The sequence below is a fragment of the Theropithecus gelada genome, chromosome 18, assembly GCF_003255815.1.
Source record: "Theropithecus gelada isolate Dixy chromosome 18, Tgel_1.0, whole genome shotgun sequence".
Taxonomy (NCBI): Eukaryota; Metazoa; Chordata; class Mammalia; order Primates; family Cercopithecidae; genus Theropithecus; species Theropithecus gelada.
In genome coordinates this window covers 38676755-38690256 of record NC_037686.1, presented here as the reverse complement: position 1 = coordinate 38690256, position 13502 = coordinate 38676755, and the positions used below count along the sequence as shown (strand labels likewise).

At 48.8% G+C, this 13502-nt stretch overlaps 1 protein-coding gene across 1 annotated transcript in view; it reads left to right on the top strand.

Annotated features, from left to right (window-relative positions):
- The window catches only part of LOXHD1 (lipoxygenase homology domains 1), a 182387-nt gene that overhangs the window by 84759 nt on the left and 84126 nt on the right, over positions 1 to 13502 (top strand). Inside the window, exons 15-19 of the mRNA XM_025365185.1 lie at positions 1460 to 1536; positions 3214 to 3410; positions 6366 to 6558; positions 9979 to 10139; positions 12646 to 13120. Coding sequence (XP_025220970.1) covers positions 1460 to 1536; positions 3214 to 3410; positions 6366 to 6558; positions 9979 to 10139; positions 12646 to 13120 — 1103 coding nt within the window. The remainder of the gene's footprint in view (positions 1 to 1459; positions 1537 to 3213; positions 3411 to 6365; positions 6559 to 9978; positions 10140 to 12645; positions 13121 to 13502) is intronic.

Here is a 13502-nt window from a genome sequence, read left to right as displayed (position 1 = left end):
AGGATTTCACCATTGTATCCTCATGTCTTGGAGTCTCCAATGGTTTTCTTGCGTTCTAGATTCACAGCACCAAAGCCCTTGGGAAAAGTAACAGCCTAGTTGTTGGCTAATATTTTAGTGTTAGCTAATAGCCAACTGACAGCAAGGTCTCCTGGGAATGTCGGATCTTGTGTTTTGGGAAGGAGGGTGAAAGAGAAGGTTTGGGAGAGACCACAGCATTTCCTCTGTCAGCCTTGGGGAGAGGAGTGGTCTATTAGCAGAGAGTACTGCAGTTTGGGGAGGCCTGAGCTCCATGCCAGGGAGACTATGGAGGAATTAGTGCCTTGGCTTTTACGGGCTCTGTAGCCAGGGTGTTGCCTCCCTCTCAGTAGGGTAATGGAGTGGGCTGCAAAGACCAGCACCAAGACACAGACAAATGGGAGGTGGTTTGGTTAAGAGGCAAATGTCTTGTTTTCCTCAATATCCTGGGGAACAATGAACGGTGTCTATTCTGCCATGGGCCCCATCATAAACCATCCTGAGTGCTGAAGCTTAGAAAACTCATGCTTGCATGATTGATTTCTCAGGCTGAGTCTCTGTGCCCAGTGTGTAGGTGCTTTTCAGGTAAATTGCCCCATACCTTTTCCCCTGGTGGATGACCAGCAGAGAGATGGGACTGTGGCTCACTCCAACATGTTGAAGAGTCACAGCTATCAATCTGCAGCCCTGCAGGGTACAACTCCAGCTTCTCCTGGAAGGCAATTCTCATTTATCCCTGAGGACTCAGATCACTGATCCCTTCTCATTTCCCTCAACTTACTCTGGTCCAATACCATCCTTGTCTTGGTCTTCAGTGCCTCAGCTGGTCTATCCTGTCTTCTTAAGTAGGCTGCCGACAGCCTGGACTGGGCCTTATGTATCCTAGCGTATCTTCTCTTCCATTTCCCCACCCCAGAGCCCTCAGTATGGCGCCGTGAGGATGGAAAGCCTTTAGAAAAAGAGATGCTTGATTTCTATGCTAATGATGGCTTTCAGGACAGACTTTTGACAGTGATTGCCAAGGCCCTACATCATGTGACCTGTCCCCTCTCCAGCCTCCTCTGCGAGCTCTCACTGCATCCATCCACATGATCTTGTCTCAACTCCTGGAGGCTGTATTCCATCCCAGGATATGTTGTTTCCTCTGGGATACTCTTCCCTTTTCTCCTGGTCTCCTTCCAAAGACCATGTGACATCATCTCCACCCATTCCCCAAGGAGTTCCCTGCCCTCCTTCCAATCTCAGCCAAACACCACCGCCTCTGGGAAGTCCTCCTTTCCCACTCCAGGCTAGGATGCTTTGCTAGATGCTCCCATAGAATCATTTTACTTTGCTAAAGTCAAAGCTCTAGGCCTCCAGAGTGACTCTGCATGAATGGGTGAAGCTTTGATTGTCTGCCTGCACCACCCAAAGAGCTAACATCCCCCCATTTGCCCACCAGGTGGTTGGACAAGGATAAGGACGATGGGCAGCTGGTCCGAGAGTTGCTACCCAGTGACAGCAATGCGACACTGAAGAGTGAGTTGTCCTGATGATCAGGTGCTGGGTGTGCCCTTGGTGAAACAGGGGTCTTCCCTCAGCTAAGCCCTTCAAGAAAACACCCACCTTGGCCATCCAAAGTGCTGGGATTAGAGGCATGAGCCACGACACCCAGCAGCTAAAGATACATATATATCTCTCTGACCTTTTCTAAGGTTAGACAGCAGAGTTTGAACCAGAGTGTCCCATTTCTGGTCTCAGAGTTACAGAATTTAAGATCCGAGAAGGAACCCAGGAGAGGAGATGACCCATGCCTGTGGTAAGGGGACCCCTCTTCCCCCTCCACAACCCCAGCAAACCCAGTTGTGTAGTCAGTGATGGAGCTGGAACCAGTACCCAGGGTATCTCTGTCTATGTCACTGTCCTTCCCACTCCAGCAAGCCCCGATTTCACCATGTGGACAGGACCTCCTGACCCCCTGCTTCCTCAGTCAGAGCCTCTGAAAGCATTTAGATCAAGCTTGTCCAACCCACAGCCCGCACACGTGTGGCCCACGATGGCTTCGAATGCGGTCCAATACAAGTTTGTAAACTTTCTTAAAACATAAAGCTTTTTTTTGCAATTTTTAAAAACTCATCAGCTATCATTTGTATTAGCACATTTTTTGTGTGGCCCAAGACAATTCTTCTTCTTCCAATGTGGCCAGGGAAACCAAAAGATTGGGCATCCCTGGTTTAGCTGGAAAATAGTATAAGAAAGAGGTCTCCTTCCCAGTTTCTGCTACTACATCTTTCAGCAAGAAGAGAAGCCATTTCCTCAAGTGCCCTTGGGTGGAACTAATGGAGCTGATCTAGTTCCAGGGCTGGACCCCAGGCAGGGTATGCTCAGCTGACTTTCTCCAAATCCTTCTTCCTAGTGGGAGGACCCTATGGTGGCAGTGAGTGGCAGGCCTGAGAGTGAGCATCACTCACCTTTCCAGTGCTTCCTCCTCTTTGCCCAAGATACACACACACCCAGGGACAAGCCTGGAGGACTTGGGGTCTTGCCTCGTATTATTTCAGGACTCACCTTTTCCTCGGGTGTTTTTATCCCTGAAGACAGATAATGCAGACCTTCCTGGCTGATAAAATGGAGTGACACCCTCGTGGTAGCCCAGTGAAAAGCAGGGGGCTTCAAGAGGGTTTTACTCCTGGCTGGCGACCTCTTCACTGTTGCCATCTTGCACCAAACACATGACCTTCTGAGGCTCAGATTCCTTGCCTGTGAAACTGAGGTCAGAATCCTTAGCAATAATACCGTGTGTATAATACTCTAGACAATGTCTGGAAAGATCAATCCTTCCTTTGTCTCAGTTTCCTTGTCCACTGTCAGAGAAGCTAGATCAGATGATTGTGGGAGATCCTTTCAGGCTCTTACATTTTGATGTTCTTGCTTGTGATTTACACACTTTCCTGCTCTCAGCCCATTCACACCTTCTGGAGCAGACAGAGAACCTACTAGAATTCTGCTTTTGTGGTTGAGGAGACCTCACAGAGATGGAAGGAACACCTGCCCCAAGTTGCAGGGCTGCTTAGAGCAGGAGCCTGGATTCTCAATTCCCAACCTGTGTTCCCCACAAGCTTCCAGCTCCAGGCTGCCCTCCTATACAGGCATCCTGCTTCCTGTCACCCCCTGCACTAACCCCTTCCCTTCCTCCCTCTGCCTTGGGCTGTTCAGACTTTCGCTATCACATCAGCTTGAAGACTGGGGATGTCTCTGGGGGCAGCACGGATTCTAGAGTCTACATCAAGCTCTATGGGGATAAATCTGACACCATCAAGCAAGTTCTTCTTGTCTCTGACAACAACCTCAAAGACTACTTTGAACGTGGCCGGGTGGACGAGTTCACCCTCGAGACCCTGAACATTGGAACTGTAAGTCTCCTTCCCAAGACCATGTGACATCATCCCACCCATTCCCCAACACACATTCACACATGTGTCCACACGTATGTCCACACACAGACACACACACACTCATGTACATAGGGGTAAACACATTTTGAAGAAAAAAAGCCCACTTGAGAATAATGAGTGAGGTATGTTGTTTTTCAGCTGTGACCTAGAGCAGCTGAAGATATGTAAACACTGGTGATGCTTCCAGAGCCTTTTTGGGGGTTGAATGTGTATTTTCAGTGGCGTTACCTCAACATTTTATTTACCTACATATCCAGGACCAATGTACCTGCATCACAGACACTGGAGAAGGAGACATTGAATGCAGGGAAGGAAAAGAGAAGCAAGGACTAAGAAAAGGGGCTAAAAATACTTCCTAATTTCAAACTTGAGTGTGCATCAGAATTGGGTCCAGGAAGCTTGTTTCAGTGCATACTTTTGGGCCACACCTGAGAGATTCTGCCTTGGGAGATGGAACCCAAGCGCCTCCAGATCAAGGCTCCAGGTATCTCTGCTGCAAGAGTTCTAAGCACTTCATCAAAGAGAAAGCTGAACAGTAAAGCAGCAGGGGACAGACTTTAATCAGTAATCTACCACCGCAATCAGGAAAAGAGGCCAGTGTGAACTGAACCCAACTTAGGTTTGTGCAGAGGTTTGCAAGCCTCTTTAAAGGGAGGATGAGGGAATAGGGGGAGGGTAATCAGGGGCTCAGTAGAGTCAGGGGAAAAACACAAAAAGCAGTAATGGGGAGGTCAGCCCATGTGGGTTGTGGAACCCATCTGGATTTGCTAACTGATGCTTTATGGTATGAGAGTCCTATCCTACAAGGGTCTGGCAGACAGAAGCCCTACCCTCAGGTGCTGGCTGGAACCAACAGTAAATTATTTTGACAGCCTTGAGTTTTCTAAGGCAGGCACAGTAAGGGGGATTAGGGTCACCCTAGGGATGTGACCTTGAGCTGTTAGAAACTATGTTAGTGTTTTGTTCAAGTCTTTATAGGGCAAGATTGAGGCTCAGTTGAGAAAGTGTTCAGGAGCCTGGCTAGAGTTTGGCCAAGGTAAGAATCTTCCTTGACATCGCCTGGAGAAACACAGTTCTAAATCTTAGACTTGAGGATTGAGGATGTCTCTAGAAATGACTGAGCTGGGATTTGCATTACTACCTGCTGCTCCCAGGGTGTGGCTTGGTGGAAATGGAGATGGTAAAAAGCCCTCTACCTGGAACCTCATCTTTCCTGCCCCTTCCATCTCAGGGAGTCCAACCCTATTTCAGGTCCCAGGAATCTCTTCTCCCATCAAAACTCACTCAAGGGAAAGATCTCATGTCAGTCATTTATACCTTGAGGTTAATGAACTTAAATCAGTGTTTTCGTTTATCAAAATGTATTTACATTTTAAGCTTAATCAATAATTGCAAAGTGAAAATGCTGTTCCCTTTACCAAAGGATTTTGGGCAGCAGCTGGCGCATAAATGAGACCTCTAGGAAGAGTAGGGCGGCAGTGGGGGGGCATTTAAGCTTCTTCCTGAGTTTCTGAAATCCCCTCAACAAGCAGTGTGGCCAAGAGGTTGAGAGCACGGGCTCTGGCTGCCAACTGAATATTTGAGACCCATTTCTACTTAACTGCCATATGTAAGTTATTAAACCTCTGTTTGCCTCTATTTTCTCATTCATAACAACATGGGATCCTAATGGGGTTGTTATTAGCATTAAATATGTGAATAACACCCACATGCTCATACTAAGTGCTCAGTAAATGCTACTGAACAATTAGTCTACGTCAAGTGTGAAGTGTTGTAGAACTGAGCTAGTGCCTGCCCTTAGGGAGCATCCAGTTATATGAGACACCTACCCTGTCTTTACTCTTTCAGCCAATCCATCCCTGGGACTTTCACAGTCCTGGCACCACAGAAGAACAACAAAACTCTTCCCTGTCCCTTGACATGCACCCAGAGGGCTCTTAGCTGGTTTTCTTCTGACAATTCCATGGGACTGGGCTGCATGCACTTAACTCTGACATTGTTGCCATTACCAGCTGCAAAGAGGCACTTAGGACTCAGAAGAGCAACAGCAGGCCTGCATGGACAGTTTTCTAAATCTGGCCTTTTGGCACCAGACTCACGGCTAACGTCACCTCTTCAAACCATCACAGAGAGAATCTGAGGGCTGCAAGGGTTCTCAAAGGCCATCTGATAATTCCATCTGATGTTAAAATTGCTCTGTATACAGCATTTCAAAAAGAAAAAAACATAAAAGCAATCCAAACATTGAAAAACCAAGTACATATAAGGATGGTGATATGATCATCTGTGCTCCCCTCTATGTTGCCCATGGGGGCAAAGATGTTAAAATGCAAAATCACAAAGCAATTATAGAGTGTTATTGGAAAAAGAAAAGTGTTCCTTGGGTCCAAGAGTGAGAGGAATTGGTTACAGAACCACAGAGTACTGAGAGGTTGCCTGCATAGTCTGTCACCTTCAGGATGGGTATGTTGAAGAAATGCAGAAATATATACAACTGTGTATTGTTCAAAACCAAACCAAATCAATAACACAGTGATTGGAAGGTGATGGCAAACATTCTAAACATTTGCTTTCTCATGTGGCCATGACCTAATGTGATTAAGTACTAGTGGAGCTTTCAAAGTTCTTGTCACCTCCACTCCCCTCTTGTTTCTCACCACGGCCCTGGGAGGTGTGCTGGGCTTAGGAGAAGAGAATGGTGGCTCCAGGCAGGGGAGGTGATGCCCTGGCCCCCAGCTGGCTGATGGTGGGGCAGGAATGGGACCCCAACTTTTCCATGAGTCTTCCCTCTCCTGGGGACTGGAGACCTGGGTTGAGTAGTGCTGTTTTTGCTGGTGTTTGGGAGGTAGGGATGGGGGCATGGAGGTTTCTACACACTGGCTCCTTGCTCACCCTCACTCGGGTTTCCTTCAGATCAACCGGCTGGTGATTGGGCATGATAGCACCGGCATGCATGCCAGCTGGTTCCTGGGCAGCGTTCAGATCCGTGTGCCCCGTCAAGGCAAGCAGTACACCTTTCCCGCCAACCGCTGGCTGGACAAGAACCAGGCTGATGGGCGTCTGGAGGTGGAGCTGTATCCCAGCGAGGTGGTGGAGATCCAGAAATGTATGGAGGAGGCTGTGGCGGGACCACCCATTGTTTCCCATGGGGGGATGGGGCTGAGGGGAAGGAGGAGGGACCATGGAGCAAAGTGGGTCTTGCTGACAAGTGCTGCTGGTACGGTCCTGCAGGGAGGAACATGGGGGCTTTCACTGCCTCTGGTACCATGGTTCTCGTAGGAAAGAAGGGCTCATTTTATAGATGAGGAAACTGAGGACCCAAAGGATGAAACACTTTTTTCTGGACTAAAGGCAGCAGATGACTTTATTAGGAAATGCGCACTCTCAACCCTGTGTAGGAGTTTGGGACCTAGTTCATGTCTTCTGCGATGAAGACTGGCTGAGGTGATAAAACTGTTTATTCATTCATTTATTCAAAAAAAATACACAGTCAGCCTTCCACATCCGTGGGTTCTGCATCGGTAGATTCAACCAAGGATCAAAAACATTTGGAGGCCGGGCACGGTGGCTCACGCCTGTAATCCCAGCACTTTGGGAGGCCGAGGTGGGCGGATCACGAGGTCAGGAGATGGAGACCATCCTGGCTAACACGCTGAAACCCCGTCTCTACTAAATAAATACAAAAAAATTAGCCAGGCATGATGACGGGCGCCTGTAGTCCCAGCTACTTGGGAGGCTGAGGCGGGAGAATGGTGTGAACCCGGGAGGCGGAGCTTGCAGTAAGCTGAGATTGCGCTACTGCACTCCTGCCTGGGCGACAGAGCGAGACTCCGCTCAAACAAAACAAAACAAACAAAAAAAAAACCAAAACAAACAAAATATTTGGAAAAAACTTGCATCTGTAATGAACATATACAGACTTTTTTCCTTGCCATTATTCCCTAAGAGTAACGTATAACAACTATTTATATAGCATTTATCTTGTATTAGGTATTATAAGTAACCTAGAGATATTTAAAGTATATAGGAGGATGTGTGTAGGTTATATGCAAATACTATGCCATTTTATATGAGGGACTTGAGTATCCTCAGATTTGGGTATGCTTGGGGGTTCTGGAACCCATCCCTGCAGATACTGAGGAATGACTGTCTCTTGAGGGTTTATCTCTGCCAGCACTGCTCTGAGCTTTGTGGAGGAAGCTGTGAGCAAAACGAACGAAACCCTTGCTCTCGAATGCTTTATATTCCACAGGGGAGACAGACAATAATAGGATAATGCCAGTGGACAACCAGGAGGAACATGAAACAGGATAAAGGGTTAGCATTGGTGTGGGTGAATGGCCTCTTTGGATAGGATGGTGACATTTCTGAGGAGGAAGACAGTGGGACCAAAGCCTGGCACAGAGACTGTCCCTTCTCACCTCTACCTTTCTTGCTTTTTTTTTTTTTTTTTTTTGAGACAGAGCCTTACTCTGTCACCCAGGCTGGAGTGCAGTGGCATAATCTCAGCTCACTGCAACCTCCTCCCGGATTCAAGCAATTCTCCTGCCTCAGCCTCCTGAGTACCTGGGACTACAGGTGTGCGTCCCCACGCCTGGCTAATTTTTGTAGTTTTAGTAGAGACAGGGTTTCACCATGTTGTCTAGGCTGGTCTTGAACTCCTGAACCCTAGTGATCCATCTGCCTTGGGCTCCCAAAGTGCTAGCGTTACAGACGTGAGCCACCATGCTGGCCTCACCTCTGCATTTCTACATTGGTCCTGAAAGCAACTGCCCAAGGCTCACTTCCACAGCAGCTTCCCTGAGAGGGAACCCCAGTATGAAATCACCTCTCTCGCTCCCAGAACTGTTTGAATATCTTTTCATATGCGTGTCTAATCTCCCCAAGCAACCTGCAAGTTCCTTTAGGGCTGTTATATACACATGCTTTGTAATGGCACTTGCCAGTATGAGAATCAACTCCTTCCCTCATTTTATAAATCAACACTGGAATTCCATCAGAGTAGTATAGATATTAATCAAGACGATAAAGATAAAGATGAAGATAAAAAAGCAATAGTTCCCTTACCCACCTCTTCCCCTTACCCCACCCCTCTTCTTCAATGGCAACAACCTTACTTTAGATTTTTCCTCTGAAATTTAGCTCCATATTTTTAAACAATATACCTATCAATTTTTACCTATTTACTTTTTAGAGACAGGATGTTGCTCTGGCACCCAGGCTGGAGTGCAGTGACACAATCACAACTCATTGCACCCTTAACTCCCGGGCTCAAGCGATTCCCCTGCCTCAGCCTCTTGGGTAGCTGGGACTACAGGCACATGCCACCATACCCCTCAATTTTTATTTTTATTTTTATTTTATTTTTGCATAGATGGGGATCTTGTTGTGTTGCCCAGGCTGATCTTGAACTCCTGGCCTCAAGCAATCCTTCTGCCTCCCAAAGCAGCGGAATTACAGGCCTGAACCACCGCGCCTGGCCTCAGTTTTTTAATTTTACAGCCTTAGACATTATCTATTGACTTCCTACTATGAAAGAGGAGGATTTAGCTCTTTTAACATACACAGGCACTTGTATGGGCCCTCGTGTGCGTGCGCGTGCGCACACACACACACACACATACTCACACACATACTCACTGTATCTCTCTCTCCCTGTCCTTCCAGCCTTCAAAACAGCTAAATCAGTGTTCAATTTTCATATTATTATAAGTATGTCAATATTATTCACTGCTGAGTCACCTACATTATGATAATTGCTTTTCATCTTTTGTAGAGCTTGTTGTTTTTTCTAGAGTGAGTCTCCTTTTTTTGATGGATTGCTCTCTCTGCGCTCACTGCTCTCTGCATTACTGTGTTAGGTTAGGACTGCCTCGTCGCTGTGGACTCACCTGGTCTCTCCGCATCCCTGGTGTCTCTCTGCATCCCTGGTGTTTCTCTGTGTGCCACAACTTCCTTTTCTTATAAGGATGCCAATCAGCGTGGATTAGGGCCTGCCCTTGGGGGTCTCTTTTAAACTAGTCACCTCTTTAAAGACTCTTATCTCCAGATATCATTACATTCAGAGGTCCTGGGGTTAGTGCTTCAACGTAAGCATTTTGGGGGGCCTAATCATTCCTTAAAGGTCCCACCTCTTAATATGGTTACAATGGCAATGACATTTCAGCATGAGTTTTGGAGAAGACAAACATGCAAACCGTAGCAGGCAGGCACACAGCAGGGATCACCAGCTGGTATGTGACTCCTCCTCCTTCCTGGTGCATGTGGTGCAGAGGATGACTGGGATATGTGTCTGATTGCTTAGATTTGGCATTTCCACCACCTATTCTCCTCTAAGCCTCAGTTTGTTTACCTGCAAAATAGGAATGATTGTGCTTACTCAGGGTGTTGAGGAGTGGATTAGATAAGTGAATGGCTGTGAAGCACCAGGCACCTGTAACAGGCTAAGGAAAGGCTTGTTTTGTTACTATCATTGTTGTCATTATTATTACTAAATGTTCCACTTCTCCTGCATGTGCCCACCCAGTGGTCCACTATGAGGTTGAGATTTGGACAGGAGATGTGGGTGGCGCAGGCACCAGTGCCCGAGTCTACATGCAGATCTATGGAGAGAAAGGCAAGACAGAAGTGCTCTTCCTCTCCAGCCGCTCAAAAGTTTTTGAACGGGCGTCCAAGGATACATTCCAGGTATGTGGGGTCGAGGAGCAGGGGTGCCAACAGCAGTCCCAGTGGACACCAAGATGCTTCCCTGGGTGTACTAATTTCCTCAGTCAATACTCACCTGAGAATGGGCTGCCTCCCTCCAGCTGGGTGGAAGATGCTTCCTCTCTCCACACCTGAGCTTTTGGCCTAAAATGAGGGGATTGGACTAGATCAGTGGTTCCCACCCCTGGCCTCATGTTACAATCACCTGGGGAGCTTTAAGAAAAAAGTGCTGCCTGGTGCACACCCCACACCAGACAAATCAGAACCTCTGGGGATGGGATATATTTTCTGGGTGTACTTTTAAAAGCTCCTCCAGGGATTACTAACATGCTGCCATCCCTGAGAACCTTGGGGGCAGGTAATTCTAATCTGCCAAAAGATGGCACTAAGGCTGTGGTTCCTCCACTCATTCCCGGTCCTGTGGCCTCTGAGTCTACAGTTCTCTCAAGCCTGATAACAAGAAAATGCTTCCCAGCCAGGACACTGGGAGACTTGGAATTTTATGGCTGTTTCCTGAGTGTCCCGGGTCTCCGTTCTTCCTTTCCAAGTCTTTCAATAGAAGGAAAAAAGAGATGAGAATGTGGGCATGTTGTTGGCAAGAGAGGAGGATGCAAGGGTGGTGCCCCTTAGGGGAAACAGGAATGTTTAATTATAGACATGACAGTGTGTGTGCATGTGCAGATGTATGTGTGCAGGCAGCATGTTCATGTTGGGTGCCCTGTGTTTCCACATGCCAGGAGCACCTTAGCCTTCAGCAAAGAATCTTACCCAGTGCCCAGGGAAGACAGTCCTGGCTGAACTGGGACTGTCATAGGTGTCTGGAACATCAGAGCTGGAGGGAGCCTCATTGAGCCAGACGCCCTCATACACTGCTGAGGAGGCAGAGGCCCAAGTATTTTAGCTCTCTGAGCCTTCACTTCCTCATCAGTTAAAACCTAGCTTTATAATACCTGCCTGGCTGGCTTCACAGTCCCTATAATGATCAAGAGTCAACGTCAGGGAATGCACTTGGGAAGGAGTGCCCAGTTATGGAGATGGAACCGGATAGCATGTCTTCTGGGTGCCAATTTACTGGATGTGGTGGTGGATGAAGGCACGGCTGGGCAGACAGATGTGAGGGAGGCCAGGGGTGCAGCAAGCCGGCCTCCTTGGCAAGGTTGATTGCAGGGGTGCTGTAATCTGGGAAATGCTGAAGAGGAGAGCTAATGCACTGAAGAAGGTCCAGAGCCTTTCCCCTAAGTAGCTGAGAAGGATAAATTCCACTCTCCCAGGGGCCCTGGGCTCTGCCATGATTGGTAATTTTCTGGCAAAGGTGGTTTATTGGCTACATTGTGGACTCATGAACAGGGGGCCAGAAGGCCTGAGTTCTCATCTAGGTCTGGACTTGAATTGTAGGACACTGTGGAACTCATGGGACAGCCTTGGCCTCAGTTCGCCCTGGCACTCAGTGGAAGAACTGGTGGGACCGGGCTTTGAGAAGGGTCAAACCCCAGACAGGGGCTCATCAGCATCAGGAAGCCTGGGAGGACACTGACTAGCAACAACCCCCATGTGAGCCCTCCCCTGAGTGCTGCAGGGGACAGGCCAGACCCCACCTCCATGTGGGTCCTTCCTCAGAGCCTGGGGCTCAGGACTGAGCTCAGGCCTCATGATCTAGAGTTGATGATGCCATCATCACTGCCCTTTGGGCCAGTCGTTTGCTATGCCCATCCTGGTAGAGACTGAAAATGATGGTCTCTGCCCTTAAGGAACTCATAATCAAGAGGGCAAAGACCAGCTCGTGAGGATGAAGAGGGCATCCAGGCCAGACCAGCACCAGAGCTAAACCCTGGACCCCTCTGTGCTCTTGGGGAAGATGCAGTCAGGCTGAGGCCATGTGCTCAGGGTTGGGGGAGGAAGGAGCTTGGGCCTCTGTGGGTGTGGGTGAAATTTTTGTTTTTGAAAAAGAGTACTTTAGTTTTTTGCTTATTATGAAAGTTATATATGGTTAACACTGAAAATTTTTGTAAAGAGAACACAGAGGCACAAAGTTAAAAAAAAGTAATGAAACACAGGAACCTGAATGAATAGATTTTAGCTACAAGTAGAGGAGGGGATAAAGGCAGGCTAAGTAAGGAAACTATTCTATATAGGGACATAGAAATCATAGGAATGAGTCGCGTGGGCGTGTCTGTGTGTGTATGTGCGTGTGTGTGTATACATGCAGGCATGTATGTTTAAGAGAGAAGAAGAGGGAGACTAGCTTGGCCACCACAGAGGTTGGAAGAAATAAACTTGATTGCAGGATGGGGCCAGTTGATCCCAGCGGAACCAAGACAGGTATAGCCAGACAGAGGGAGCTGGTGGAAGGATCTGAGCACAGAGGCCCCAGCCCTCTCCATCCTGCAGCTCAGCAAACAGGCCTTGAGCTTGGCTCTTTAGGGGTGGGAATGGGGGCTGGGAGGAGGATGCTGGGGCCACAACAGCCACTGCCCTGCTCTTTGAACAGCTGGAGGCAGCCGACGTGGGCGAGGTCTACAAGCTCCGGCTCGGGCACACAGGCGAGGGCTTCGGGCCCAGCTGGTTCGTGGACACTGTGTGGCTGCGGCACCTGGTGGTGCGGGAGGTGGACCTCACGCCGGAGGAGCAGGCCCGGAAGAAGAAGGAGAAGGACAAGCTGCGGCAGCTGCTCAAGAAGGAGCGACTGAAGGCTAAGCTGCAGAGGAAGAAGAAGAAGAAGAGGAAGGGCAGCGATGAAGAGGAGGAGGGGGAGGAGGAGGAGTCGTCCTCATCAGAGGAGTCCTCATCAGAGGAGGAGGAGGAGGAGGAGACCGAAGAAGAGGAGGAAGAGGAGGAGTTTGGGCCGGGGATGCAGGAGGTGATTGAGCAGCACAAGTTCGAAGCCCACCGCTGGCTGGCCCGGGGCAAGGAGGACAACGAACTTGTCGTGGAGTTGGTGCCAGCTGGCAAGCCGGGTCCTGAGCGTAAGCAGGGGGTGGGGTCGGGGGGTGGGGCAGTGGTCAGACAGTTCCCCTAAAGGGGGGCCACTGGGGGCAGGGGGCCTAGATCCCCCTCACATGGAGGCCAAATAGGTAGGCACCCATCATGGTTCCCAAATAACTCTCTTGACCTGCGTGTGAAATGCCACCATTTACACTGCTGTTTGGGGATAAGCATGGCACTTTTCCTGAGGTTCTCAGGAGGAATTGGTGACTTTGGGAAGAGCCCTGATATGACTCAATACAATTGACTGGGGGGACATGAAGTAAGAGGGCTGTCTGCTGGCTTCATGGTGAAGGAGTCTGGGGTTGGGATTGGGGGCAGTTTCAGTCCCAGGTTAGCATAGAGGCATCTGAAGATCCCTCC